Source organism: Spermophilus citellus (assembly GCF_964194105.1).
Source record: "Spermophilus citellus genome assembly, chromosome: 18".
Lineage (NCBI taxonomy): Eukaryota > Metazoa > Chordata > Mammalia > Rodentia > Sciuridae > Spermophilus > Spermophilus citellus.
The window spans coordinates 5,207,281-5,234,344 of NC_138200.1; the positions used below are offsets into that span (position 1 = coordinate 5,207,281).

Genomic DNA, 27,064 nt, shown 5'->3' on the forward strand with positions numbered 1-27,064 from the left:
TCTATTTCTCTGCCTCACTAGGTGATAAGGTCCACAAAGGCCATTCCTTTGTTGCTTCACCAGAGTGTCCCCAGAGTGTAACACAGCACCTTGCCAAGTGATGGCAGTTCACAGTATTCCTGAAGGAATGAATTCTTCCAATAACTCAGGAATCCAACCGAGTTCTAAGACAGCCACAGCATGGCAAATTTCCATTTCATTCATTCATTTTCCAAATAAAATATGAAGTTTCTGTTTTTCTGTGTAGGGAGAATCACATGAGCCAGCACTCTCCAAACTTTCTGGGATGATGGGAATGGGTTAGTTTTGCTCTGTTTGTGCTGTCCAGTTTGACAGTCATTACTCATGCATAGCTACTGAGCACTGGAAATGTGGCCAGGGAACTGAGGCACTGAATTTCTAATTTGTTTTTAATATTTTTGTAACTTAAATTGCCATAAAACTATAGCAATTTGCAATCTCTTGTACCTTCAAGGCATGGGCATTAGAAAACAAATTCTTTGTGCTCTAATATGCATAAATACTATGAAAAGCAGTCCTTCCTCAAATAAGGTAAAGAAGGTGGTGCAGCAGGCACTGAATATCATAAACACATAGGGAGGGAAGATCTGCAGAGTAGGAAAAGGAGGGAGGGAGGGAGGGAGGGAGGATGGGAAAGGGGAGGAAATATAGAATGAATTTAACAAAACCATATTATATGCATATAAAAAGGTACCAAAGAGGGGCTGGAGTTGTAGCTCAGTGGTAGAGTGCTCACCTGCCATGTGTAAGACACTGGGTTCGGTCTTCAGCACCACATAATTAATAATTAATTAAATAAAGGCATTGTGTACATCTACAACTAAAAACTATTATTATTTTTTAATGTACCAGGAGCTGGGGTTGTGGCTCAGTGGTAGAGCGTTTGCCTAGCATATGTGAGTCACTGGGGTTGATTCTCAGCACCACATATAAATAAATAAAATAAAGGTCCATTGACAACTAAAACAAAAAAATTTTTTTATAAAGGTACCAAAGAAAATTTCACCTTCACGTATATATAGAAAGTACTGATCAAAATTATATAAAGCAGCTATGTATAATTATAAATACTATATATAATTATAATGCCCTAACAAAATATACATTTTAAAAAGTAGTCCATCTCATCCCTCAAAATGAGATGCTCTTTGAGCTATAAGCCATCGTGTCCCCTTGCATCAGTTGAATCGTGTCCATGTCACCTATGCAGATGTTCACATTCTCTGACTAGAACAGCTGGAGTGTGAAGATACCTCTTAAGGATGACCCAACTACCACAGTGCTCCTCCCGGCGACAAAACATTTTGTTTTGTTTGCCTCTGTAACTTCAGCTCCCAGGACGGGTCCAGGTACAAAGGAAGAATGTGTCAAATACCTGCTAGGTGAACACATTAACTCACGGGAAGGCTGACACTTCACAAGTCCCTCTGTAGAAGTTCTACAAGTTTCATGGACTTTCTGGTTTTCAGTTACTCCTTCACATTGGTCAGGGGAAAGTGAGATGATGTGTGTGTCCTACATCAATTCTAACCTTTTCCTTCAACCATCTCTTATGATTTTTCATTCATGGAAACATTTGAGATGTTGATTTAAACATTTCTGTACATATTTTCTCCATTTAAATAAACTCAGTCATCCTTCACTCATTTAATTGACAAAACAGCAATTGGTACCTACGTGTCTGAGTGGTTAGCATCACACTGTACCTCTGTAACAACACAGCATTGAGGAAGGATGAATCTATCACTCTTTCCCAGCTTTGCATTTTATAGTTGCTCTCTGTATATACTTTCAGCCATTTAGTGAACTAGAAATTTCCGCTCAATCTTTTCCCACATAACTGAATCTGAGCCTCTCCCTATGGGTTTTCAGTGACATAATATAATACGTAATTTATCACTGGGGGCACAACCATGTTCACTGCATTTGTGAGGTTTCTCTCCTGTGTGAATTCCATGCTGTCCCCTGAGGGTGTACATCTGGCCACTGGCTGTCCCCCAAAGACCAAATTCCTGTTAGTGAGGAGCCCACTGACGTTCACTGCTGTCTGAGGGGCCTCAGAAGGCACCTGAGTAGTCAGTGTGTTAACAGGGCTCTTCTCCTGGTGGTCATCACAGGTATGCAATGAGCTGTCTCCGTCTGTGGGGTTTTCCACCTTGCCTGAATCTCCCTGTTTTCCCCTTGTGTGTATTCTCTTGTGCTTAACCAGACAAGACATGTATGCAAAAGCCTTCCCACACTCGCTGCAGCCATAGGGCCTCTCTCCTGTGTGAGTTCTTTGATGGACAATGAGCTTTTGCCTTGTGGCGAAGGCTTTCCCACACTCGCTGCATTTAAAGGGCTTCTCTCCCGTGTGAATTCTTTGATGCTTGATGAGCCCCGACCTCTGTGAACAGGACTTTCCACATTCGCTGCACACAAAGGGAGTCTTCCCTGTGTGAAATCTCTGATGAGCTATGAGGCAGGTCTTCTGGATGAAGCCTTTCCCACATTCACCACATGTGTAAGGCTTCTCACCTGTGTGAATTCGCTGATGAACGATGAGGTTTCCTTTCTGGATGAAGCCCTTTCCACATTCGCTGCAAATATAGGGCTTCTCTCCAGTATGAGTCTTCTGGTGTATGTTGAGCCGTGATTTCTTGAGAAAGGCTTTGCCACATTCGGTGCATATGTAAGGTTTCTCACCTGTGTGGGTTCTGTGGTGTTCTGTGAGCATGAACTTCCTGGAGAAGGCTTTCCCACACAGATGACATCTATGGGGCTTCTCACCAGTGTGGATGATCTGGTGATCAGTCAGCCAAGACTTCTTGATGAAGGCTTTCCCACAGTCACTGCATACATGAGGTTTCTCTACTTTTTGAGTATTCTGAGGCTTGGGACAAGTGAACTGAGATTTAGTGCTGATGAGTTTTCCATTTTCAGGGAATTTAATTTCAGTATGAAATTGTTCACAAGAAACATGGAGAAAGGATTCCCCATTTCTAGAAATCTCAGCAAAGTTCTTTATTTCACAGTGTCTGCTCTGGTCAACCAAAGGTAAGTTTGGTTTCATACTTTTTTCATGTAAGTTAAATATACCATGCTTTTGCCTTAGTAGAAACTGAGCTCTGTGCTGATGAACAGAATTTTCAAAGGCACTGTGTTCATGCCACTGTACCATCCTGTTCACCTTGCTTTCTCTCTGTAAGAGTTTTGGTAGATGATCACGAATTTCCCAGATTTCTATGAAAGAAAAGAACAGTGAGTTTTCTATCACCTTGATCTGGAATAAAAGCATTTTTAAAAATTACCTATGTGAACAACAATAAGTGTTGGCAAGGATGTGGGGTAAAAGGCACATTCATAAAAAAAAAAAATTGCTGGTGGGGCTGCAAATTGGTGCAGCCAATATGGAAAGCAGTATGGAGAATCCTTGGAAAACTTGGAATGAAACCACCATTCGACCCAGCTATCCCACTCCTCAGTTTATACCCAAAGGACTTAAAAACAGTATACTACAGGGACATGGCCACATCAATGTTTACAGCAGCACAATTCACAATAGCTAAACTATGGAGCCAACCTAGATGCCCTTCGGTAGATAAATGGATAGGGAAAATGTGGTATACATACATAGTGGAATGTTACTCAGCATTAAAAGAGAACAAAATCATGGCATTTGCAGGTAAATGTATGGAGTTGGAGAATATTATGCTAAGTGAAGTAATCCAACTCCCAAAAAACAAATGCCAAATGTTTTCTCTGATATGAGGATGCTGACGCATAATGGTGAGGGATGGGGGAGTGTGGGAGGAATGGAGGAACTTTAGATAGGACAAAGGGGAGGGAGGGGAAGGGAGGGGGCATGAGGGTAGGAAAGACAGTGGAATGAGATAGTCATCATTACCCTAAGTACATGTATGAAGACATAAACGGTGTGAATCTACTTTGTGAACAACCAGAGACAGGAAAAAATTGTGCTCTATATGCGTAATACGAATTGAATTGCATTCTGCCATCATATATAAAAACTAAAATAAATAAATAATTTAAATTAAAAATAATTTTTTTAAAATCACCTAGGTCTAAGGTCTCTCTTTAATGACAACACTATCAAAAGAGTGTAAACACAACTCAGTTGATTGGGTACTGGGAGAAAACAACTACAAACCAAAAGTTAATGATGGACACAAGGTTAGATGATTCATGAAAAAATACAGATGTAGATGCTTTTTAAAACATGGAGAGAGCATCAAGTATCAGCAGAGATAGAGACTAGAGGTTGGAGGGAGCAATACATCCACTCCACAGATCCTGCTGAACGCCCACCGGGTGCCAGGCTCAGTGCCAATTCTGCGGGTTCACAAACACATTCCCGTGTCCACAGAGCCCACACCAATGCTGGGTAAAATACTTAAAATAGCAAAGAAAGGAGCAGCTGCAGACTGTGCAAGGTGTTGGAAGGAGCAGTGGAGATGGACAGAAGTGCATCAGGTAAGACGGGGCTCACGGGGAGTCATGGCTGCACATGGGGAGGAAAGAACAAAGGAACCAGGGCACACTCTCTGGCCCGAAGCCCCAAGTAGCACTGCATTTAATAAATTGAACCCAAGGGCACTCAATCACTGTGCCATGTCCCCAACCCTTTTTTTTTTTTTTTTTAATTTAGAGACAGGGTCTCACTGAGTTGCTTAGAGCCTTGATAAGTTGCTAAGTTTGGCTTTGAACTCACAATCCTCCTGTCTCAGCCTCCAAAGCCACTGGGATTACAGGTGTGCGCCATCACACCCAGCAGTAGTGCCTTTAAAGAGAGACAAATCACTGCACACAGAATGGGGAGACAGAACTGCTAGCCTGTCAAGGCCACCACATGCCCAGGTGTAGACATGGGGAATTTGAAGGATCCATAAACCTTGAGAAAAGCTTCAACTGCAGAGATGAATTTGGAAAACTTTAGTAAATAAAAAGAACAGGATAAGACCACCTTCAGAGAACATGTGGACTCAAAGACGAAGACGATGCAGGGCCAGGCTGTAGCCATTCTACATTTAGAGTTTGGAAACTAGGAGAAGTCCCCTGGAGGAAACCAGGTTGCTCATCCTGACAGGGGACACTGGTGACTGAAACAAGTAGCCCAGGGGCAAGTCAGATTCTTCCACACTCGGCCCTGTCCCTGGGACAGCTCCTGGGTCCCTGTCTCGTAACTCGCCTTCTTCCTCCTGACACGACCTTCAACCAGCTTTCTCAAAGTGCTGTCTCACAGTCATGGGAAACTTCCTCTGGGTGACACCCTGCCCACAGGCCCAGCTGCAACACCCCGTCTATTCCCACAGAAGGAGGGCAGCAGTGGCCCTCAGGGAACATCATGACAGGGTAGAGGACCAAGCTGCACTAACAGGATGTGCTGCCCCTCTTCATGCTGCTCCTGGACAGGTAGGGTCCACCTTCTTCAGGTTCCCTGAGCCCTCAACCTTCCACTAACAGCAGCATCCCACAATTCTGCACCGATGTCGCCCGGCTTTGGTCAGTATCTGAATGGACCGCCTCTTTCTGAATCATGGTCATGGCAGCTTTACGTCAACTTCACTGGGAACAGGACAGAAGGATTCTTCACCTGAGAAGAAAAGGGAAGCTAGAAAAATGTAGAACAGGAAACCTACAGTCTACAACTCCACCATCAACTAGAACCATACAATCTGCCACAGCCAGCCTAGCAATAAAGATCACACTACCTGGAAATGTCCCCACAGTCTCACAGCCAGCAGGACACAGAGAACTCCCAGCCTGACCTCTTGTGCTCTCTCAGCCCACCTCACTCAGTTCTCAACTGATCTTTCTTTCCTTTTCTGGTCCTGGGGATGGAACCCAGGGGTGCTCTACCAATGAGCTACATCCCCAGCCCTTTATATTTTTTATTTTGAAACAGAGTCTAAGTTGTACAGGCTGGCCTCCAAATTGAGACCCTCCTTCCTCAGCCTCCTGAGTAGCTAGGATTACAGGCTGTGCCACCACGCCTGGGTTCACCTAACTTCTAAGTGCCCTTGGCTCTTCTTTTCCTTATGGCTTTCCTCCCCTTTGGGCAGATTTCATCAGTAGAAAATTCCTTCTCCAGGCCTGGCCTCTCCCTGAATAACTTGGGCAAAATCCAATGCAGCAGAGGGCTCTTCTTGGACACTATCAAACATGTCTACCTTACAATCTCCTAAATTCCCCAAACCAATCTCCTCCTCTGTAGGTCGTCTGCACCACAGTAAACACAAGCTCCCCTTTTCTTGCCAACCTGGTCAGCACCACCCTTTCTCTCTTCTATTCCCTCACCCTACGATACAGGTAGACAGCTCGGGGTGAATTCCACCTGCCTCTGTAAGCAGACCCAGATACGATCAGCACCCACTCCTCCTCCAAGTCAGCAGCCTGCTAGCTTCCACCTCTCTTGGCTCAACAGCACCTCATCCAAGAGTTGGTCCCCTTCCTAAAAGATCAGCCCTGGACCTGCTTGTTCTGTCCCATAGCTCTGCCTTATTTTATCTCTTGGCTTCTTAGAATGACAGTGGCTCATCCACTGTTTGTTTTTCTTGCTGCTGTTATCCTGTTATGCTGCTCAGCATACACTGAGCTACCAAAAGATAATTTTTAAAGGAAGGAATCAAGAAAGTAATCACATATGAAACACAGTGGGAGAATTTAGAATAAGGAAATCTGTGCGAGTAAGATGACACCCTATCAAATAAATGACTGAAAGAAGAACTTCAATGTCTTGTGACAAGTAACATGGTTAATGGCGACTTAGTGCAATCAGAACTATAATAGGAAAGAAAACAAAAGCAAATATGATGGTAAGACCCATAGGAACTAGAAGAAAGCTCAAAATTAGTAAAAACACAAAGGAATCGTTGAAAACACATAAGTTAGCATCTGATTCAGGCTGAACCTTCAAGTGCAGCTTGTGAAAAATATATTTTCTAGCAGGGCCAACAGCCCACACCAGAAATCCCAGCTATGTGGAAGGCTGAGACAGAGGATTACAAGTTCACAGCCAGACTGTGCAACTTAGCAAGACCCTGCCTCAAAGTAAAAAGGGCTAGGGATGTGGCTCAGTGATAAAGTACCCCTAGGTTCAATCCCCAGTACCAAAAAGGAAGGAAGGAAGGAAGGAAGGGAGGGAGGGAGGGAGGGAGGAAGGAAGGAAGGAAGGGAGGGAGGGAGGGAGGGAGGGAGGGAGGAAGGAAGGAAAAGAAAAAACGAAAAAATCTTTTCTAGTTAGAAATTCACCATGAACAGTTAGACCTTTCATTAAAGAAACACAGGAAGAGGACATGTGAGGTAATATCTGGATGGCTGGAACTTAGGATGCATAAAAAAAGGAGAAGCTAAACTCAAGAAGGTTTTCTTGGAGAGATGATGATTCTCACTCTGCAGAAAGAGGAACTCTAGGCAGACTTGAGGTCCAAATCAGGAACTATCAGGGATTCACAGAGAACAAGATATCTGTGCTAGATGACACCAGGACATGTTAGCTTGGAGTCTGCTCTGGGAACAGAAGGAGCTTAACTCATTAGAGTGAAAGAGATTTTAAAGGGTGAGAACAGATAAGAAAATAGAAAACACAGGGTTTGAGAACCTCCAAGTGAAGAAAGGCTTGGGGCCAAGGCACGATGAGTGACAGGCTTCCTCAGGCAGCACCCCAATGGGGTGGGAGGTGCAGCAGTCAGAAGTCAAGAAGGATTCAGAGTTTTCTCTCTGGAGAAGGACTTGGAAGGTGCAATTTCATAGCACCGGAACTGGAAGGGTATGAAGAAGGGAATATCTGGGACTTGTAGGAAGAATATTATGCCAACTTAAGGACATTGATTAATAAGGAATAATCAGCTCCCAGAAGAGGTAAAGAGGATGATTTTCTCCAAATCCCTCCAAAGAGAAGGTCTGCATTGAGAGGCAGACGTGGGAGGTGCTGCTCACCCCGCCTTCCACAGCTGCTCTCCCTCTCACCTGGACTGTTTGCCTCATGGGTTGCATCTTCCACTGTACTCGGTTCTCCTCCTAGCAACTTGGAGAGGGCATCAGGTTTGCTGGCTTGACACCCTGTTCATGGGAAATGACAGTCTTAGGTTCATCAAACTGGGCTATGATCTGTCAACAGGAGGTAATGTTCTATTTTAGGAACTACGTAGTTTACATCTGCAAAGCAAAGGCTTTGCTCTCAGAAGGGAGCACAATACACCCTCTTGTCTGGAACCAGAGAGGGACTGAGACATCACAGGACCTCCAAGGCTTTCAGACACTGAGAAAGAAAAGGCCACAGACTGGCACCCTCTGAGCTGCACAGGGCAGCCATCCTCACCCACGGACACCAGGTTCCTGCAGTTCTCCAACATCACGTCCCAATACAGGTCCTTCTGAGCAGGGCCCAGGAACTGCCATTCCTCCCAGGTGAACTTCACGGCCACATCCTCCAGCGTCAGCGACTCCTGTCAATGAGGCAATTTCCTTGTGATGATATGGGATGTTAGTTTTTCTGCTCACTTCCCCTTCTTAGTTTGCATCTATCTACCAAGTTGTTGTTGGTATTTAATACAGTGCAGGAGTAAAATACTAATAAAATAGTCTATAATTATACATGAGTCATCATCTATTCATCCAGTGAGATGTTTCTATATTGGATGTGGGAGACCAACCTTACACGTGACTGGGTCACACTCCCCGGCTGGCTGTTGAGGCGCTCAGTTGAAGAGATGTGGCAGAGCTTTCCCACACTTCTTGGGCCTGAGGGTCGGTGTCTTGTGCATGGGTGTGTCTTGCTACAGCCCCATGAGTGAAGCTATGCTCACCTGTTCCTTTGTAGTATAACCCCTTGCCCTGTATAGGATAGAATCTTCCATGGAAGTGCCTTGCGTGTGTCCCCTTCTCTTACTATGCCCTTGGGTGTGGCCTACCCAGGTGTCAGTCCACCTGCTGACAGTGGACATCATGAAGATAGACTCAGCCCCTGAAACCTGACCCCTTGCCTCATTTGAATAGCTTCTCCTCAATAAAAGAGGTCAGTGCATACTCTCGCTTTCTCTCTTTCTGCAGACCCTTAAGGTCAGAGGAGCCGTCACAGCGACCCCAAAGAAAAAGGTATTTGTGTCTCTTGTGTGGTTATTTTGCACAGCCCAGTCAGCCCAGTTCAACTGGAGTGACCCCTGAGCCTTTTAGTCGCGAGAACAGAAACCCGGCAATTGGATAGTACTTAAATCTTCTTGCTAACTTAGAAACACCATCTTTATATATTACACATACACAGTCATGAATTGCTTAACAACAGGACTATGTTCTCCAAAAATCAGTCAGGCAATTTCATCTCTGTGCAAACAAAACTGAGCATACTTACCTATACAACCTGAGACAGCTAGGACATCACCAGGCAATATAATCTTATGAGTGGTATATTCTGCCATGCGACCAGCTCTGGCTTCATGAAAGAAGGTTCGATTCATAAGTAATTGCTAGGGAGTTTTAAATTAAAGAGACAAGACTCTCATTACCTTTAATACCAGCTCCGAGACGGCTTCTCCTAGCTCCTGCCACCAGCCACCTAATGTGGTGGCAAGGTTTACAGAAGAGACTAGCGAGAGAGAGAGAGAGAGAGAGAGAGAGAGAGAGAGAGAGAGAGAGAGAACATGCCAGGGAGTGGGCTTTCATTGGGGAACAAAAATTCCAGGGAAAATCCCATCCAATGAAGGTTAAAGGGGGCAGCATCCCAAGGTCAGGGGCGATGATTGGCTCTTCGGGGCAGTGGCCGGACGCGTCTCTGCACGGACAAGCCCTTGGACCTGGAGAAGGGTGGGGAAGGCTCTGACACGGCTGTGTCTAAGTACCTCTCACCCAGCCAGGGAGGTGACTCAAATCACGTGTGAGGAGCCTCCCGAATTACCTGAGGCCCATCACTGACCTAATGTCATTATACAGGCACAACTGGGCCTACCATAGTTCTGACTGACCAGGTATAAGTCAGAGGGTCCCTTGATCCCTTCCTTGACTTGATAATTTGTTAATTTATTTGTGTTGGGAGCTTGGGGGTACTGATGATTGAACCCAGTGGTACTCAACCACTGAATCATATTCCCAGTCCTTTTTGTTTTTGAGACAGAGTCCCTAAGTTGCTTAGGTCCTTTCTAAGTTGCTGAGGCTGAACTCAAGCTTGCAATCTCCTGCTTCGGTATCACAAATTGCTGGGATTACAGATGTGCATAACCACACTCTGCTTATTCATGTTGTTATGGAAGCTTCATTACCTAGGCATAGCTGATTAAATGACTGGCCACCAGTGACTAAGTCAGTCTCCAACGTTCTATTCCTCAGAGGTAGGAGAGGATGTGGGGTGGGGCTGAAGCGCCAACCCTCTATTCATCAGCTGGTTCCCCAGGCACCCAAGCTCTCCTTAGGAGCTTTCCAAGTCACCCCATCAACATAAACTCAGATTGTAAATAACAGATAACTGTCACCTCCAGAGCTGTTTCAAGAGCCAAGGACATATAAATATAACAAAGAGACTCCGGTTGTTCTTATCATGAAAGAAATTACAATAGTTTTAGGATCTCTGGCCAGGAGTCAAAGCCAAAAAACAAAATATATATTTTTTACACAGCATGACAGTGGCAGTGGCTTGGAGCTAACGCTTTTAAACATCAGGCTACAATGCCCATAAAATAGAATGGCCAGTCACTCTGAACAGCAAAGAGAAACATCCATTAAAATGTAGAATGAGCACTTTCATCAAGTGACCTCTCTGTGGCCACCTTCAAAAATACTGACATATCTTCATAAAAAGGCACTACCAGAGATGTGCTTGGCCTGTAATAATAGTTAATTAAATGTCCAAGAGCAGCAGAACAGCTAAATCATGGCACACACATCACTTAGAGGACAGTGCAGCCAGTCAAAAAGGTGTTTAGACTGGCATGTATTGATAAATAAAAGGCAAGAATAGTACAGTAAATATTGGCAGCATGATTCCTTTTAAAATGACAAAAGCAGGAATAAGAAACCATGCTTACACTGAGAACAGTCTGGAGGATGCAGATCACATCAAATCCCAGTTCCTTCTGGAGAAGATCAGAGTGCATTATTCTAGCAGTACAGAAAATAACCTGTTTTTCTACTCAAGATCAGTGCACACCACACAAATAAAAACGAATCTCTCGTGGCAATGGCTGTCAGAGATAAATGCAAGCTGAGAGCTCATGTAACATACAGTACCCTCCAGTCTCATTTGACATCCCACAGTTATTAATTTGGTGTGTATCTTATGAACACCAAATTTGGTGTGTATCTTATGAACACCATCTCCCATATACTACTCTGCCCATTTAAGCCAGCAGTGGGGGGCACACATCTGTAGTCCCAGCTACTTGGAAGGCTGAGGTAGAAAGATCACGCAAGCCCAGGAGTTTGGTGTCAGTGCAGGCAACATAGCAAGACCACCATCTCGAAAAAAACAAGTAAGTTGGGCACAATGAACACACACCTCAATCCCACCTGCTGACTTGAGAGGCTTCAGCAGGAAGGTCGCAAGTTTAAGACAAGTCTCAGAAACTTGGTAAGACCCTGTCTCAAAAAATTAAACAGGACTTTGGTGTGTAGCTCAATGGTAGAGCACTCCTGGACTCAATTCCCAGTACTACATACACACACTTCAAAAAAGTGATAATAAGAGCAATAATAATAATGAAGATTGTACTCCTTTCCAGAGCCTACTTTTTAAATTTATACTTTTCAGATTAACTGAATTGGTATTTTTTAAAATAAACTTCTACAAATCTTTTAGGGAAGAAATGAAAAGATGAGGACAACCCAAGTCAGTTACCTGGGACTGGATCATTTTCTTCTGTTCTTGGAAAACAGCTGGTCACTGGGATGCTCTGCCTTGGGGTCTTCCAGACCTGCTCTAAATGCTTATTCAGAAACCTCACTCTTCAATCAAAGCTGTCCCCAGAAATGCTAATGCTGCAATCTTGAAACTTCCTCCTTCATGTAATTGTCTTGGTTCTGAGGAGTCAGGACCTGTGGTTTGAAGAGAAAATCCATTTGATGGCACATTTCCTCGGAGTCTGGTACTGTCACTGCCGCTAGGCACTCATCTTAACACAATGACCCCCTATTGCTGGCCATCCCTATATCTGGTGCCCCATGAGATTTGGTATCTCTGGCCATGAAGCCTCAGATTCTGAACGTGATAGTGCTGTGCCTTAATTCTGTGAGGTTTAAGTGGGACAATTGCGAAAGGTGGGAAATGAGACCCATCCCCGCTCCACGTCTCGGGAGCAGCTGTGCTCAAATACCCCAGCTTCGCACTGGAGTTGGCAGGACAGCTGAAATCCAGCTTACCACACACACAAAAGCCACTGTGCAGTCAAATGCCAACCTCAGTGGGAGAAGCAAACCGATAATTCTTTCAAAATATAATATTGGAGACTTTATCAATGTTATTACAGTATGGAAAAAATGGTATAAGCAGGCCACATAAAGCAAATGATACTCTGCTAGGAGAACAGCACAAGGCACAACCACTTTGGAAAACATTTTGGCATGACTGCTTGGATCTAAGTGACACACACCCTGCAACACAGCAAAATTTCTTTCTGGGGAATACACCTTTAGGTATCTTTCAGGAGCTGCCACATAGGAGCTGAGCAATGGAAATGTGGAGACTGGCTTCCCTCACCTGGAGGCACATGGATCCCTATTTCCACTCAGCAGAGGAGCACAGCTTTGGGAGTGAACATTACCCAGTGGGAGTGGGCTGCCACTTGCAACATTACCCCTCTGCTTTATATGAATGGAATGTTCTTTCAAACAGCCTCGCCCAATAAAGCCCACATCCAAGGTATGCGCCCTCTCTTTCTTGCCTACCTTGCCTCCTTTGTGGGAGCTGGGTCAGAGGAACCATTACTGAACCCAAAGAAAAAGGTACTTCTCTCTCTCTGTCTTTATTTTGTGCCAGCCCAGTTCTCCTGGAGTGACCTGATGAACCTAACCTAATTCTTTCCTAAGATTGGGAGCTATCTCATCACAAAGTTATGAAAAGTTCATTTCTGTTTTACTAAGATATTTGGCCTGACCATGTGACCCTGACTGGTTTAGTCCTGTGTTGCGATAGGTATCTATTACCCACCTCTCCCCAAATAAGGGCACATTTGAATCAGAAAATATTTACAAAACTTTTCATTATAGGAATATGCATAATAATCCAAACTGCAAGCAATACAAATTTAATTAGTCATAGGAAAAAACATTATTCAAGTAGTGGACCAAGACAGAAAAACTACAACCTTTGGTCCAACCTGCAAAAATGATTTTTACATTTTTACTTATTTTTTTAATTGGTTCTTTTTGGTTATACATAATGGTAGAATCCATTTTGACATAACAGTAAAAGCACACAATATATTTTGTTCTAATTCAGTCCCAAATATCTCTCCTCCCCACCCCATCCCATCATTTTTTACATCTTTAGAGACTTGTAAAATGAAAACAAAAAAAAGCATATGCAAATGACCTTATGTAAACTGCAAGTCCCAGAATAATGACTAAGTTTGACTTTCCCTTGCTACAGAACAAGGAAAACAAACCTATGTGCAACAACATGAAACTCTCACCAATACTGAGAAAAAGCCTGTGTGCATACACAAAAAGATGCACTATGCCATTGATACACAGTTCAAAGTTTGCAACACTCAATTAATTATCAAGATGGGCAATAATTATATTCGTTATATAATTTACAAATTATTAAGGAAAGCCAAAAGTGCTACAGTAATTACCCATGACCAAGGATGGGAAAAGGTGCACAGAACACCACTAAGGTGCTGGTAATGGTCTATTTCTTCATGTGGACAATGACTGCTTATATATATGCTTTTGTGATCATTAAATTGTACATTTTAAAATATAAATTTAGAAAAATTAACCAAAAAAAAAAAAAGCTTAACAATACCAAAAACGTGCCTGAAAAGACCCATAAAATATATAAATTTGTAGAGAGACCAAAAGAGAGAGGGAAATGGTACTAACAAAAAAAGTATAAGTATTAATGGAAGCCATGATTCGGACTGTTTATGTCTTGAAATAATAAACCAGCACTTTTATGTCATCACATTTGAAGACCTGGATGAAGTCATGATTCTACGATCCTACTGAGAAATTGATGTGACTCCATTTTTAAAAATAAATAAATAACAGCAGCTTCTACCTCAAGGCCTGTCCTAAGGAAGGGGGCGTGGCTCTTGTCCTTGGAAAAACCCACAGAGCACTCCTAGGCACATACCCACCCTGCTGAGTTGTTTGTAAATAACAGGAGAGGTCTGAGGTGCCAAGTGTCCCTGACTAGGTCAGGCTAGGTGAGGACCCATAGCAACCCCCCTAGCAACCTCCAATCAGCATAAGACTGGGAAAAATACCTGGGATGCCAGATGACCCCCCCAGTAGTTTATGGTGGTTGATAACATGTTGGGAAACCTTGTAGTTTACCACGTACACCCCTCCTGGCCTAAACCAATCAGTTGAAAGGAATCCCCCTCTTGTACTAACCAATCACCCCTACCCAACTTGTTCCCTCCATTGAATGTGCTAGTCAATGTTAAGAGTTGTTGTCTGACTTTCCAGCGGTATGGAATGATTTGCTGTGTGATGTTGTGATGCAGAGAGTACCCCCCAAAACCTATAAAATCTCACTGAACTAAGGGCCAGGACTCACTCCTCCAGACCGCTGCGTCTGAACGGTTGTGAGTCCAGGCTGGAGCTTGCAATCAAGACTCTTGTGTGCTTGCATGGGATTCGGTTCCTGGAGGTCGATTGGGGTCCCACGAATCTGGCATAACACTACCTCCAGGGACAATGTTAACTCCAGACAATAAAGGAGATGAATTTTATGGGTAGGCAACAAAACCAGAATGTGCTCTGCCACCCTATTTTCCCACGCTGTCCTGAAGAGTTGAGCCAAGCCAGCATAAAAATAGATCACCAACGTAACAAAGTAGGAAAAAATGAAGGTTCTTTTCAGACACCATCAGCAGCATGAGTAGGAACTGGACCCACCGTGACGGGGTCAGACCCAACGAGAACCGCTAATGAACTGCGCTGTGGTCACCCGGCCAGGTCCCCCAGCGTGACAGACTCCGTCGGCAGAGCAGAAAGCGCGGCTGCCAGGCGGGAGGGCCGCAGAGTCGCTACTGAGACCTGAAGGCGACGGCCAGGTCGGCCAGCAGCTACTGCAAAGGAACAAACGGGGCATCGCACGAGCCGCGCTCTGCGGCCTCAGCCTCCCACAGCCACTCCGCTCCGCCCCGGAGCCCCGCAGCGCCCTGCGACCCGGGACCGCGACCCCGAGCGGCGGGTCACAGCCCCGCGGCCAACGCCTCCACCTCACCGCCCTCCCACAAGAACCTGGCTGTCCCGCCTACGTAAGGCCTCCAGGGGGACAAGACTTCCAGGGATAAAAACACACACCGACGTGACTTTCTCCAGACCTACGGTGGCCTCATCGCTGCAATTGGGCGACCGGCTTCTACTTCAGGACCCCCACCCAGCGCTCCGTCAGCCTACGGCGGCCGAGGGGGGTAGAAACTCTTCAACGACGCACTGACGCAACGGACTTCCGGCGTTTCCCCGCAGGTAACATGGCCGCGCCCAGGTGGCCGTGGGCCCGCGGCGGTGGCCATGTTTGCTGACGTAGGGGGCCCAAAGGCCTCGTGGGAGCAGGCGCTCTGAACGGCCAAAGGAGGAAACGCAGAATTGCCTCATTTCCTGGCACTTCTACACTGGCAGAAAACGTGTGGCGTGAAAACGTGTGGCGTGAAAACGGGTGGCTGTCCAGGGACTCAGGGCCGACTGAACTGCGTTCAGCGGCTGTCCAGCGTAGTAGTACGTCTGCCCAGTAGGAGGTCGGGTGCCCGGGAGCAGAGACCGCCTCCGGAAAGGAACAGTGACGTCCCTAAGCAGACATCTCGGGAAGCGTGGGCGGGAAAGGGCTCGCAGGAAGCGGCTCCACGCCCCAGGGGTGCAGCTGGCGGGAGGCCTGGAGCCCATGGAAGGAGTGAGTCGGGGAGCAGGGTCCGGAGGTGTGACCCGAGTGTCCAGACCATGCAGTGGAACGGACTTTTCAGCTATGTTGTTGGGATAATCGGATATCTACATGCAAAAAACCAGAAGGTAAGCAGAAGAGGGACAGAAAAGTTTAGGTGGCCCACGACTATAATTCCAGTTACTGGGGAGACTAAGGCAGGAAAAATATAAGTTTGAGGCCAACTTGGGCAACTCTACCCTGTTTCAAAATAAAATTGAAAGGGCTGAGAATGTGGCTCGGTGGTAGAGCATGAGGCTCTGGATTCAATTCCTAGCAATACAGGGGGTGGGGGTGGGGATAAATGGTTAAAGTTTACAGGAGAACAAAGGCAATAACCTTTATGAACTGGGTTAGTGGGTTAGTTCCAAGACAAGACACTATCGGATGAGCCGTGAAATTAATAAATAGGAATTAAAAAAAAAAACTATTGTGCTGTTAAGCATATTTAAGAAAGTGGAAACAGCAGCCACAGGTTGGGAGTAAATATTTCCACATTTGTCTGACAAACCCACCACCCAATTACTCTTTTGATGGAGGTCATGAGATTTTTCCAAAAATTGGACTCTTTTGAGAGTAGGACAACCCTATAAACTTTAATTTGTAGCTGAGTTAGACACTTTATACATATAAGAATAATAACATGTAAAGTGTAACTGTCACAGGAGAAGATATTTCTCCAAAGAAAGATATGAGGACTTAAGAGAAGGAGAAACTTGACTGAGGACCAGAAGGGTTCTTGGCACATATGCCAGAAAAGAATTTCAGCACACACCAGTCCTAGTCATAGATGGAGGTTTATTTAGGGAAATAGATACATGTTCAAGGAAGAATAAGAAGTGCCATTGCAGTACAGCAAGTAATAAGCATTCAAGGGAAAGTGCAGGCCATCTTCCAAGAGACCCCCTTGATGTGGGGTGTTGATAATCATAGAGGACAGTTGCTAGGGACTGGAGTAGAGGTGGAGCCAGGGTGGAGCTGCATTCTCCTGGTGCTTGCACTATCCTCATGTTACCAGGGCAAGGGGCAAGGGCTTGATGGTTCTTGGGTGCTTTCTGCACTAATGGTTTGGAGTCCTACTCAGGTTTTAAGATGGAGCAGGGTAGACACATTTGATCTGTGCACAACTGGAAGAGTTGTCAATTCTAGGAATGAGAGGGTGGTGATGCAGTTCTATGTACATGTTGTTCAAGATGATGACTCCCAAGCCAGCCTCCTGGAGAATGACAGACTGTCAATACTGCCCCTATCCATTCCATCTGAGGCCTAGATATGTGATCAAGACCATCTAGGCTACTCAGGCCAGGGCAGGCCAGCTCAAACCAAGCAGTCCACCCTTCGACCTGCACAGTTGAACTACGAAATGTTCCTTGTCTGTAGCCTTCGAGTTTGTTGTGTTAGCCAAGTAAAGTTTGTATAAGGGGGCAAATACCAACTTTTATGAAATATAAATATACATATGCAGGTGATTATGTAAATCATGGACATCTCATGAAAACAATCTGCAGACTTAATACAGAATTTCAACATATATAAGTAAGGGTGATATTTATTTATGAGGAAAAAGCAGAACATTCTACAAAAGAACAAATCTACTATGCACACATGCATGCATGCAATTCAAAATTCTCAGTATAAAACAATTTGGTTTTCTCTTTGGTTTAAGACCTGAATCAGAGGAATATCAAAGGTACTGCAATCAGTTCTCAATTATTTGAATTTGTTATCTCCAGTTTGATCTAAAATTCAGCTATGTTCCTCCCACAGGCAATCTCTCCTCCCCTGCTCTGCACTCTACATAGTGCTTTGTGTTATGGAAGCTTGGATCTGCCCAGCACCTATAATGTGTTTCCATGTGCATACTATACGAGATGAAAAAATATTTAAGTATTGACCCCAAAAATATATATCCTTGCAAATAAACAGTGAAGAATCATTAATACTCAGGAAACAATGCTATTAATAAAATGAATTGAGTGGGTTTCAATGATAGAAATAGCAATGACTTAAAGTCAAATGATAAATATATTTAAAGACCTAAAGAAAACCATGTTGAATGGTTTAAAGGAAAATAAGAGAATAATGGCTTGATAGAAAATCTTAGTAAGACAGAAAATGTAATAAAGAAACCAATAGAAATGTTAGTGCTGAAATAACACAGCTGAAATAGCAGAGTCTACAAAAGTAAATGAGTTTAGCAATATGATAGGGTGCAAGTTTAACACAGATGAAACCATGAACATAGGAGCATTTACAATGGCTCTATAAATGATACCTTCAGGTAAACTTCTAACAACATACAGGATATGTATGCTATAAGCTAAAAAGCTTTTTTTTATTTATGTAAGAGCAAGAATTAATCAAATAGCAAGACAGCATTGTTGGGAGCTGCTCTGGACAGAGCTATGTACACACCTTTAAGTCCTGAGTAAAGGAGTCCTGAGCAGTTATTGCACTCTGAAATACATTGGGCTTTTACTAATGAGGCTGGCTCCAGGAGTAGGCGTCACCTGGTGGGGTTGAGCTACACTCACCTGTTCCTTAGAAATCCTACTCCTTTGCCCTTTTGGGGAAAGAATGTTCCATGGGTCCTCCCCTTGTGTGTCCCCTATGTAAGAATAAAGAATTCCAGTGGTTCTCTCCCTTTCCACTGACCCCTAAGGTCAGGAGCCATCCCTGGATTTTGAAAAGGTACTTCTGTGTATTTGCGTGTTTTCTTCGACGTTTTTTGTTATTGGAGTAGTCAGGTTTTGTGACCCCAGCATAGGTCGCCAGCTTGGATAGATGGCACTATAGCATGCTCATAGTCAGAAGACTCAATGTAATAAAGATGCTACATCAACCCACTTTCATTTAATACATTGAACGCAATTTCAATAAAACAAAAAAATTAGATATACACAAGCATATTTTAAAGTTTATCTGGAGGGCTCAGTGCCACCGGCTGCCAAGGCTTCAGGGGCCAGTGCAAGCACCCGCAGCACCTGGCGAAGCAGCTCAAGCTGGAGGCCACCTGGAGGACCAGGGTCTCTCAGGCTGCTGCAGCAGTACCACCTGCAGAATACCTGCAAGGATGCTCTGCTGGCCAGTGTTGCAGCCAAAAGCAGCCCCTTCAGAGAGCCCAGATCCTGCGCTTTTTCTTTAGGCAAATGACTGGGGTATTTCAGACCTTCCTGTGTCCTGCTCTTACAGACAAAATTCTACAGTAATTAATGATTTTCTACAAATATGGAAACTGAGTGAAGAAATAGAATTGCTCAAATAATAAATGCCTGGTTCTCCTGGTGAAGTGCTTTGTACTAAGATAAACAATGTTACCACCAAATATACCAACATACACTGCTTTAATGAGTGAGTTGTTGGTGTTGCTGTACTTAGGATATCATGTATGTTTTATTTACTGGATGTTTACATTTTAGGAAGGAAAACACTTGTTAAAAACAAATGGAATATTTGTAATTTGTTGTTCCTAAGATTTTTATACTATAATAAAATTTGTTCTATCATAAATCTGCAATTACTAAATGAAGACAAGAAAGCATAAAATTGGGAGAAGGAATAGACTTACTAATCAAACGATGCCTTGATTCTTTCTAAATGAGAATATTGTTTTATTTTAGCTCTAAACACAGATGTTTCATAGTAAACTTGTTTAGAAAGATTTATGTTATGATGTATATTAGGTTGCCCAATCTATGTATGAAACAGATTTGATCTCTTTTTAAGTTCCTTTATAGTTGTGATTGCACTTTTTAAAAGATACATTTAAACATTTAAAAAATGTTTAAAATATGGCGTACATATAGAACATTACAAATGGTTAAAAACAAAGAAATGTGAAATAGTTGAGACCTAAAAGAATTCTTCATGTCATGTGTTTACTTTCATAGTGTGTCTTTAATTTGGGATACTTTTAGAAGGATACTTTGTGTTTGTAATAGTCTTTGAAGATCTTGGATATAAATTCTGCTTAATTATTACGAATGTAATGCTCTCCTCTAGTGTGATGTATGTAAGAAATAATAAAAAATAATTAATTTAAAAAGAAGAATTAGAAAAAAATAAAATAAATTCTGCTTAATTAAAAAGTATGGAAAGACAAAGAAACTGGAATAAATAAAACTACTTTCAAAGAAATTTAGAACCTTGATTTTATGACTATCACTGCTAGTGTTATTGGTGAAACAACAAATTCATCAATGGAAGAGTCAAGAAGTAGTCAAAATATAACCGCTTTTTACAAATGTGCAAGGTCAATTTAATGAGAAAAAAACAGTAATTTCAAAATAATGTTGGACCAACTGTATAAATCATAGGCAAAGAAAATGAAACCTAACCCTCAACTCCTATCCAAAAACTAACTCCAAATGGATCATAGTTTTAAAATATTAAAAGCAAAACTACATTTGTAAAGTACAGGAGAAAATAATCATGATACAGCTAGGTAATGAATTCAAGGATATGACATCAAAATTATAACTCATAAAAGAAAAAATGTAATTTGGATTTAATATTTTTTATATTCCTGGGGGGGGGATGATATACCACATCTGGGGAAAATATTTGTAAGTGATATGTCCAAGAAAATTGTACTTAGCATACAAACCTCTTTAAAAACATCTCTAAATGTCATACTAGGGAAACAAACATCCTAATTAAAAAATGGACAAACGATTTGAGTAAACACTTCATCAAAGATACTTGGAAGGCAAACAAGCACATGAAAAAATAATATCAAAAACCCATTACAGGAGCTGGGTACAGTGGCCCACACCTGTACTCCCAATGACCTGGTAGGCTAAGGCAAGAGGATCTCAAGTTCAAAACCAGACTAGGCAATACCATGTCTCAAAAGAAAAAGAAAAAAAAAAAGAAATAAAGAAAAGAAAAGTACAAGGGATATAGCTTGGTGGTAGGACACTTGCCTAGAATGTGCAGGACTGCACAAGCAAAACACAAAAGCAAACAACAACAAAAATTAGAAAAATATAAATTAAGGTCTCTATGAGACAGCACTACTTACATAATACAATGACTAAATAACACATGGTAGGGGCAAGTGCAAGAACATGGAACTATCAAACTTCTCATATATTCCTGTTGGAAAATTGAACAGGCACTGTGGAAAATAGTTGGGCAACATAAAATTGATTCTCAACATTGGACCCAAAATTCAAACTCTTCATAATCATCTTAGAGAAATGAAATTTGTGCTTACAAATGCTTGGTACAAGAATGTTTGCAGCATCTTTATTTATAATAGCAAAAAAATCTGACAAAAACCCTAATGTCCATCAGTGGGCAAATAGAAGAGTAAACTGTTGTATATCTATATGAAATATATTACCCACCAGCAAAAAGAACAACCAGGATGGGACTGAGGATAATTTGCTTAAGGTTAAATACTCAAATCTCCAAAGGTACATGATGTGTTCTTCTATTTGCATAACACTGTACAAATGAAAAAATTACATATATTAACAAATCTGATTGCCAGGGGTGAGGTGGGGAGCCAAGCAGGATGGCATCCCTATAAAGCCAACTACTCAGGACACCAAATTGGCTAGATTACAAATATTGAGGCACAACCTGGGCAACTTAGCAAAACCATGTCCCAAAATCAAATAAAAAGGGTTGGGATAGCTTAGTGGTATTGCACTTGACTAGTATGTGTGAGGCCCTGGGTTTGGTCCTCAATACCTTCACCCCACCCCACCCCAAAATTAAAAAAGTTGGGTGTTGAGAGCCACAGCCAAAGGGGCCCCAGCAAACTTCCAGCTGCCAGCAAACTTCTAGCTGCCAGCTGATGGTTGGCTCACAGCGGCCCCAGCAAACTTCTAGCTGCCAACTGATGATTGGCTCACAGCGGCCCCAGCAAACTTCTAGCTGCCAACTGATTGGCTCCTCTGCAGTGATGCTCATTGGGTTGTTTCCCCGCCCTTTCAGACCACGGAGCTGCTCATTGGGGGACTTTTTTTTGGCTCTGCCCACACAACCCAGCCAATGGGCCTCAAGAGCAGGAGAAGTGGGGAAGGTGGAGAGGCTTGTGGGAAGCCTGTGGTGGCAGTTGGGCTCTGAAGGTTTTCCTGAAGAGCTGTGTGGTTTGGCGTGTGTGGTTCTAAAAATAAAGTTTGTTTCTTTTGACAAGTGGCTCCTGAATTGTGCCCAGCCAGACTGCCGCAGTTGGGAAAGTATGCAACTATAAAAATTCATGTAGGAATTTGCTGATGTGACTTTATGTTCTTGATTGTTGTTGTTACATATCATAAAATGTCCCTAAACTTAAAAACAAAACGTTAAAACTGGTGATCAAATAAATTCTATTAGTCAACAGTATGGCAATAATTTCCTGTAATTGATAATGAACAGTGGTTATATAAGATGTTATCTTTGGGAGAAGCTGGTTAAGGGCCTTTAGAAACTCTTTATTTTGGTAAGATTTTTGTGAATCTAAATTTATTATTTCTGAATAAAACTTATAAGTTTTGGTTATATTCTTTTCTTGTACTTGGAATTGAACCCAGGGGCACTGGGAAACATCTGCAATCTTCTTTTTTTTTTTTTTTTTTCCTGAATCAGTGTCTAAGTGTATTGCTGAGGTTGGTCTCAAACTTGTAATCCTCCTGCCTCAGTCTCCCAAATCACTGGGATTACAAGTGTGCACCACCATGCCTGACTTTATATTGACTTCATACACTGCTTAATACTACTTATAAAACTTTATTAATATATTCCATTTCAAGTATTCTAAACTCAGAATCAAAGAAATGGAAGAGCTTATCATGTAATGACAGACTTGTGACAAAAAGACTTCTTTCATCATTTTGCTAGGGCTTCTTTCCCTCATTATCATCTCTTAATATTTCACAAAAGGTTCTCTACATTCAAATATATTCATATTGATTTCCTCACAAGTGATGCAATAAAATACTACAAACCCTGCCATAGAAAAGCATTTCGCTAGTGTCGACACTCTCAATCTATTAAGGTCTTAATTTCTGGGCAAAGACTTTCCCGTGTTTATCATATTTCTATCAGCTGATATTTCATCCATAACCCATAATTTTTTGATAATCTTTTTTCAGAATTGGGGAATGAACCTAGGGAGATGAAGTCTCTCTCTCAACTGAAGGCTTCTGTAGTCTGTCACATTTGTGGGATTTATCTGAGTATACACTTTTTAGCCATCATATAATGTCCCGAAATGCTTTTGTGAAGACTGATTGTATATAGTTGTTTCATACAATATGGAACATGAATGAGGTAATTGATCCCTAAGTATACCACCATATACTTTACATCAAAGTTATTATTCTTTGTATTTATTATATTATCTCAAGGGCCTACAACTAGCAGAATAACTACCTGTGAATTCTCTTGTGTTTAACAAGGATTGACAAGTGGGCAAAAGCTTTCCCACAATAACTACATCCATAGGGCCTCTCTCCTGTATGTTTCCTTTGATGAACATTAAGTCCTGACTTTGTAGTGAAGGCTTTCCCACATTCACTGCACTGATAGGGTTTCTCTCCTGTGTGAATTCTCTGATGGGTAATGAGGTCATTTTTGCGCAAAGAGAATTTTCCACATTCAGTACATGCAAAGGAAGTGTTTCCTGAGTGAAATCTCTGATGCTGGACGAAGCATGTCTTCTTTCTGAAGGCTTTAACCACACTCATTGCATTTGTAAGGCTTCTCTCCAGTGTGAGTTTGCTGATGTATGCCTAGAGTACTCTTCATGGTGAAGCTCTTACCACACTCATTGCATATGTATGGTTTCTCACCAGTGTGAATCCGCTGATGGGCAATAAGCATGCTTTTCCCAGTTAAGCCTTTGCCACATTCACTGCATATGTAGGGTTTCTCTCCTATATGAGTGTGCCGATGTACATTGAGGTGACTCTTTTCAGTAAAGCCCTTTCCACATTCACTGCATTTATAAGGCTTCTCTCCTGTGTGAGTTCGCTGATGTCCTATCAACCGGATCTTTGCAGGGAAACCTTTTCCACATTCATTGCACACATAAGGTTTCTCTCCTGTGTGAGTTCGCTGATGGACAATCAGGCGGCTCTTCACAGTGAAGCCTTTCCCACAGTCATTGCACATATATGGCTTCTCTGCAGTGTGAGTTCGCTGATGTACAATTAGGTCACTCTTCATGGTGAAGCCTTTTAGACATTCGGTGCATACATAGGGTTTCTCTCCTGTATGTGTCCGCTGATGCCTGATGAGAGGACTCTTCAAGGTGAAGCCTTTTCCACACTCATTGCATGTATATGGTTTCTCTCCTGTGTGCGTTCGCTGATGTGCGATGAGACAGTGCTTCATGGAAAAGGCTTTTCCACATTCACTGCATGCATACAACTTCTCTTCTGAATGAGTTAGCTGATGTGTGATAAGACTATTCTTCAAGGTGAAGCCTTTCCCACATTTATTGCATATGAAGGGTTTCTCTCCAGTATGAGTCCGACTATGTGCAATAAGACGCCTCTTCTCAATGAATCCTTTTCCGCATTCACTACATATATAAGGTTTCTCTCCTGTATGAGTTTTCTGATGTGTAGTGAGACTGAACTTTGTAGAGAAGGATTTCCCCCATATGCTGCATCCCTGGGGTTTCTCTCCTGTATGAGTTCGCTGATGATAAATGAGTCGACACTTCTTAATGAAGGCTTTCCCACATTCACTACACTTATAAGGTTTCTCTCCCATATGTGTTTCCTGATGCACACTGAACTGTAATTTTTTGAGGAAGGACATGTCACATTTGGTACATTCATACTGTTTCATCCCTGTATGATTTCTCTGATGTTCTGTTAGCTGGGACTTTCTGGAGAAGGCTTTCCCACATTTACACCTATAAGGTTTCTCTCCTGTATGAACTCTGATGATTGATGAACTGAGACACCCTGACAAACACCTTCCCACACTCACCTCATTCATATGTTTTCTCTATGAGTTCTCTGTTGTTTAATGACCAGGGACATATTGGTAGGTTTTGCACTTAAAGGAAATTTAATTTCAGTATAAAACCGTTCATGGTTTGCATGGATGTATATAGATTTCCCATCTCCATTAATCTCAGTAAATTTCTTTAGGTCACAGCTTCTATTCTGGCTTTTAAAACTTAAATTTGATTTTAAAGGTTTTTCACAATTTTGCTTTAGTGGAAAATGAACTTTGCTCTGATTAATAATATTTCTGAATGCTTTATGTTCATGGCCTTGCTCCAGATTCTTCTGAATGCTTTGATTTTTCAAGTGATGTTGCAGAGGATCATCAACTTTTCTGATTTCTAGGAAAAACAAGAACAGTGAATCATTTCATCATCTTCTTCAGGCATTAAACTGTTAAAAAAAAATGCTGTGGTGTGATGTAACTCTTTAATGACAACCCCATAAATATATAAAGAGGTTTCTCTCCTGTATGAGTGATTTGTAGATGTGACTACTTTCTAAATAAATCTTTACAAAATGTACAGATAGTAAAAATATCAACAAGGTCACTTTTAGCAGGAACCCCAGAATTTCACAGGACACCATCAGACCATGTAAGCTGGAGACATACCAGACCATATGAGGCTACATTTATTTACTCTACAATTAATTTGCTGAACAACAGCTATGTGTGAGTTGCCATGTTTGTGTTTTGAATATACAAATATATTCCTTAGTTTCATGAAAGTTTAGTTCGAATTATGGGGAAAGAATTCAAAAGAAATCAAAGAAATAAAGATTGTAACTGTCATCTGTAAGATGTTATGAAGGAAGCAGTAAGATATATAGGAGGAATAGGAAATCAGAATATAACTAAAAGAAGAAAAGCTAAAGTTTAACTTACTAATAGTTTCAATGGGAGGAGTGGGAAGAGGATAAATGAAAGTAAGGGCACAACGATTACTGTAAAAATCACATGGCTTCAACCACCACATTAGGGGGAAGCCTCATGATGAAATAAGAAATATTACTGAAGTCTGGAATGAATGGACAATCTAGTGTACATTAAGAACATAAAGTTTCAGATGATTACTATATATCCAATATAAAAATGAAGAAACTGATTGAATATGTAAGTACTGAAAAAGGTCTAATCTGGAAATAGCAATGTGGATATCATCAAGCCATACAAAATTATTCAAAGAAAGTACTGGATAAGATTGTACTCAGAAATAAGTAGAAAAAGAGAAGGTACATGCATAAGGCCTACAACTTAGCCATGCCTATATAAACGGCTCTGAAATTTGTTAAGCCCACCAAAATAAACCAAATACTGACTACTATGACCAGGTGTACCTCCAGAGATCCAAATATATGGAATAAATACCCCACAGTGACAAGAATGTAAGATTCTCTAGCAGGGTGCAGTGGAATTTGCCTGTAATCCCAGCAACTCATGGGGGAGGATACAAATTCTAGGCCAGCCTGAACAATTAATCAAGACTCTGTCTCAAGATAAAATAAACGAGGCTGGGGATATAATTAAGTGGTAGAACATCCCCTGGGTTCAATCCTCAGTTCTGTGGGGGAAAGGGGAGTGAAATCCTCTTGAAAACTAATAAAAGTGTAGATATGAAGTTTTCTCACCACAGAATTAAATCAGCACTTTTTTTTTTTTTTTTTTTTGGTGGTGGTGGTGGTGGTTTTGGAGATTGAATCCAGGGCCTTGTATATGCTAGGCAAGTGTTCTATCACCAAGTTACATTACCAACTCCCAATCTCACTCCTTCTGGGTCATACTCTCCTGTGTTGCTACAGAAGGAATAAACAATGATGGACAATTAAGTGTTTGCAGGCATGGGTTATTCCATCACAGCATACACCAAAGAAAGCACTGGCCTTGACTGGCTCCTGAAAGTTAACTCTGGGTCCCTGGAATATTTGCCTAACAAGAGTGTCTTTTTATGCCTGAGGCCTTGGGTCACACCAGATGTGTGTAATGCTAGCAATGTTATTAATGTTGGACACC

The 27,064-nt window shown here is 42.2% G+C and overlaps 1 protein-coding gene and 1 long non-coding RNA gene across 8 annotated transcripts; one reads left to right on the forward strand and one right to left on the reverse strand.

Moving 5' to 3' along the window:
* Positions 1–987: 987 nt before the first annotated feature.
* On the reverse strand, positions 988–11,967 carry ZNF350 (zinc finger protein 350). 7 transcript variants are annotated; one of them, XM_081275561.1, is made up of 5 exons: positions 11,846–11,967; positions 9,371–9,485; positions 8,342–8,468; positions 7,990–8,082; positions 988–3,243 (listed from the first exon to the last, which is right to left on the reverse strand). In XM_081275561.1, the coding sequence occupies exons 3-5, from the start codon at positions 8,373–8,375 to the stop codon at positions 1,880–1,882; spliced, it is 1,491 nt and encodes a 496-aa protein (XP_081131687.1). In that variant the 5' UTR covers positions 8,376–8,468; positions 9,371–9,485; positions 11,846–11,967; the 3' UTR covers positions 988–1,879. The 7 variants fall into 7 exon arrangements, with proteins under 7 accessions (XP_081131687.1, XP_081131690.1, XP_081131686.1 ...); XM_081275564.1 differs by lacking the exon at positions 9,371–9,485 and adding an exon at positions 9,525–9,604; XM_081275560.1 differs by having other exon boundaries at positions 9,371–9,604.
* A 4,052-nt stretch (positions 11,968–16,019) lies between these two features.
* LOC308638275 lies at positions 16,020–20,245 on the forward strand. Its single transcript, XR_014019806.1, has 2 exons — positions 16,020–16,188; positions 17,867–20,245. It is a non-coding gene; the product is annotated as an uncharacterized lncRNA (long non-coding RNA).
* The last annotated feature ends 6,819 nt before the right edge of the window (positions 20,246–27,064 follow it).

What these genes read in the sequence shown, in the direction of transcription:
- ZNF350 (XM_081275558.1), bottom strand. An exon ending in CAGGAACCTGGTGTCCGTGG is followed by an intron (nt 8,083 to 8,341) that starts GTGAGGATGGCT and finishes TCCCATGAACAG; the next exon opens with GGTGTCAAGCCAGCAAACCT. An exon ending in CCATGAGGCAAACAGTCCAG is followed by an intron (nt 3,244 to 7,989) that starts GTGAGAGGGAGA and finishes TTTCTTTCATAG; the next exon opens with AAATCTGGGAAATTCGTGAT.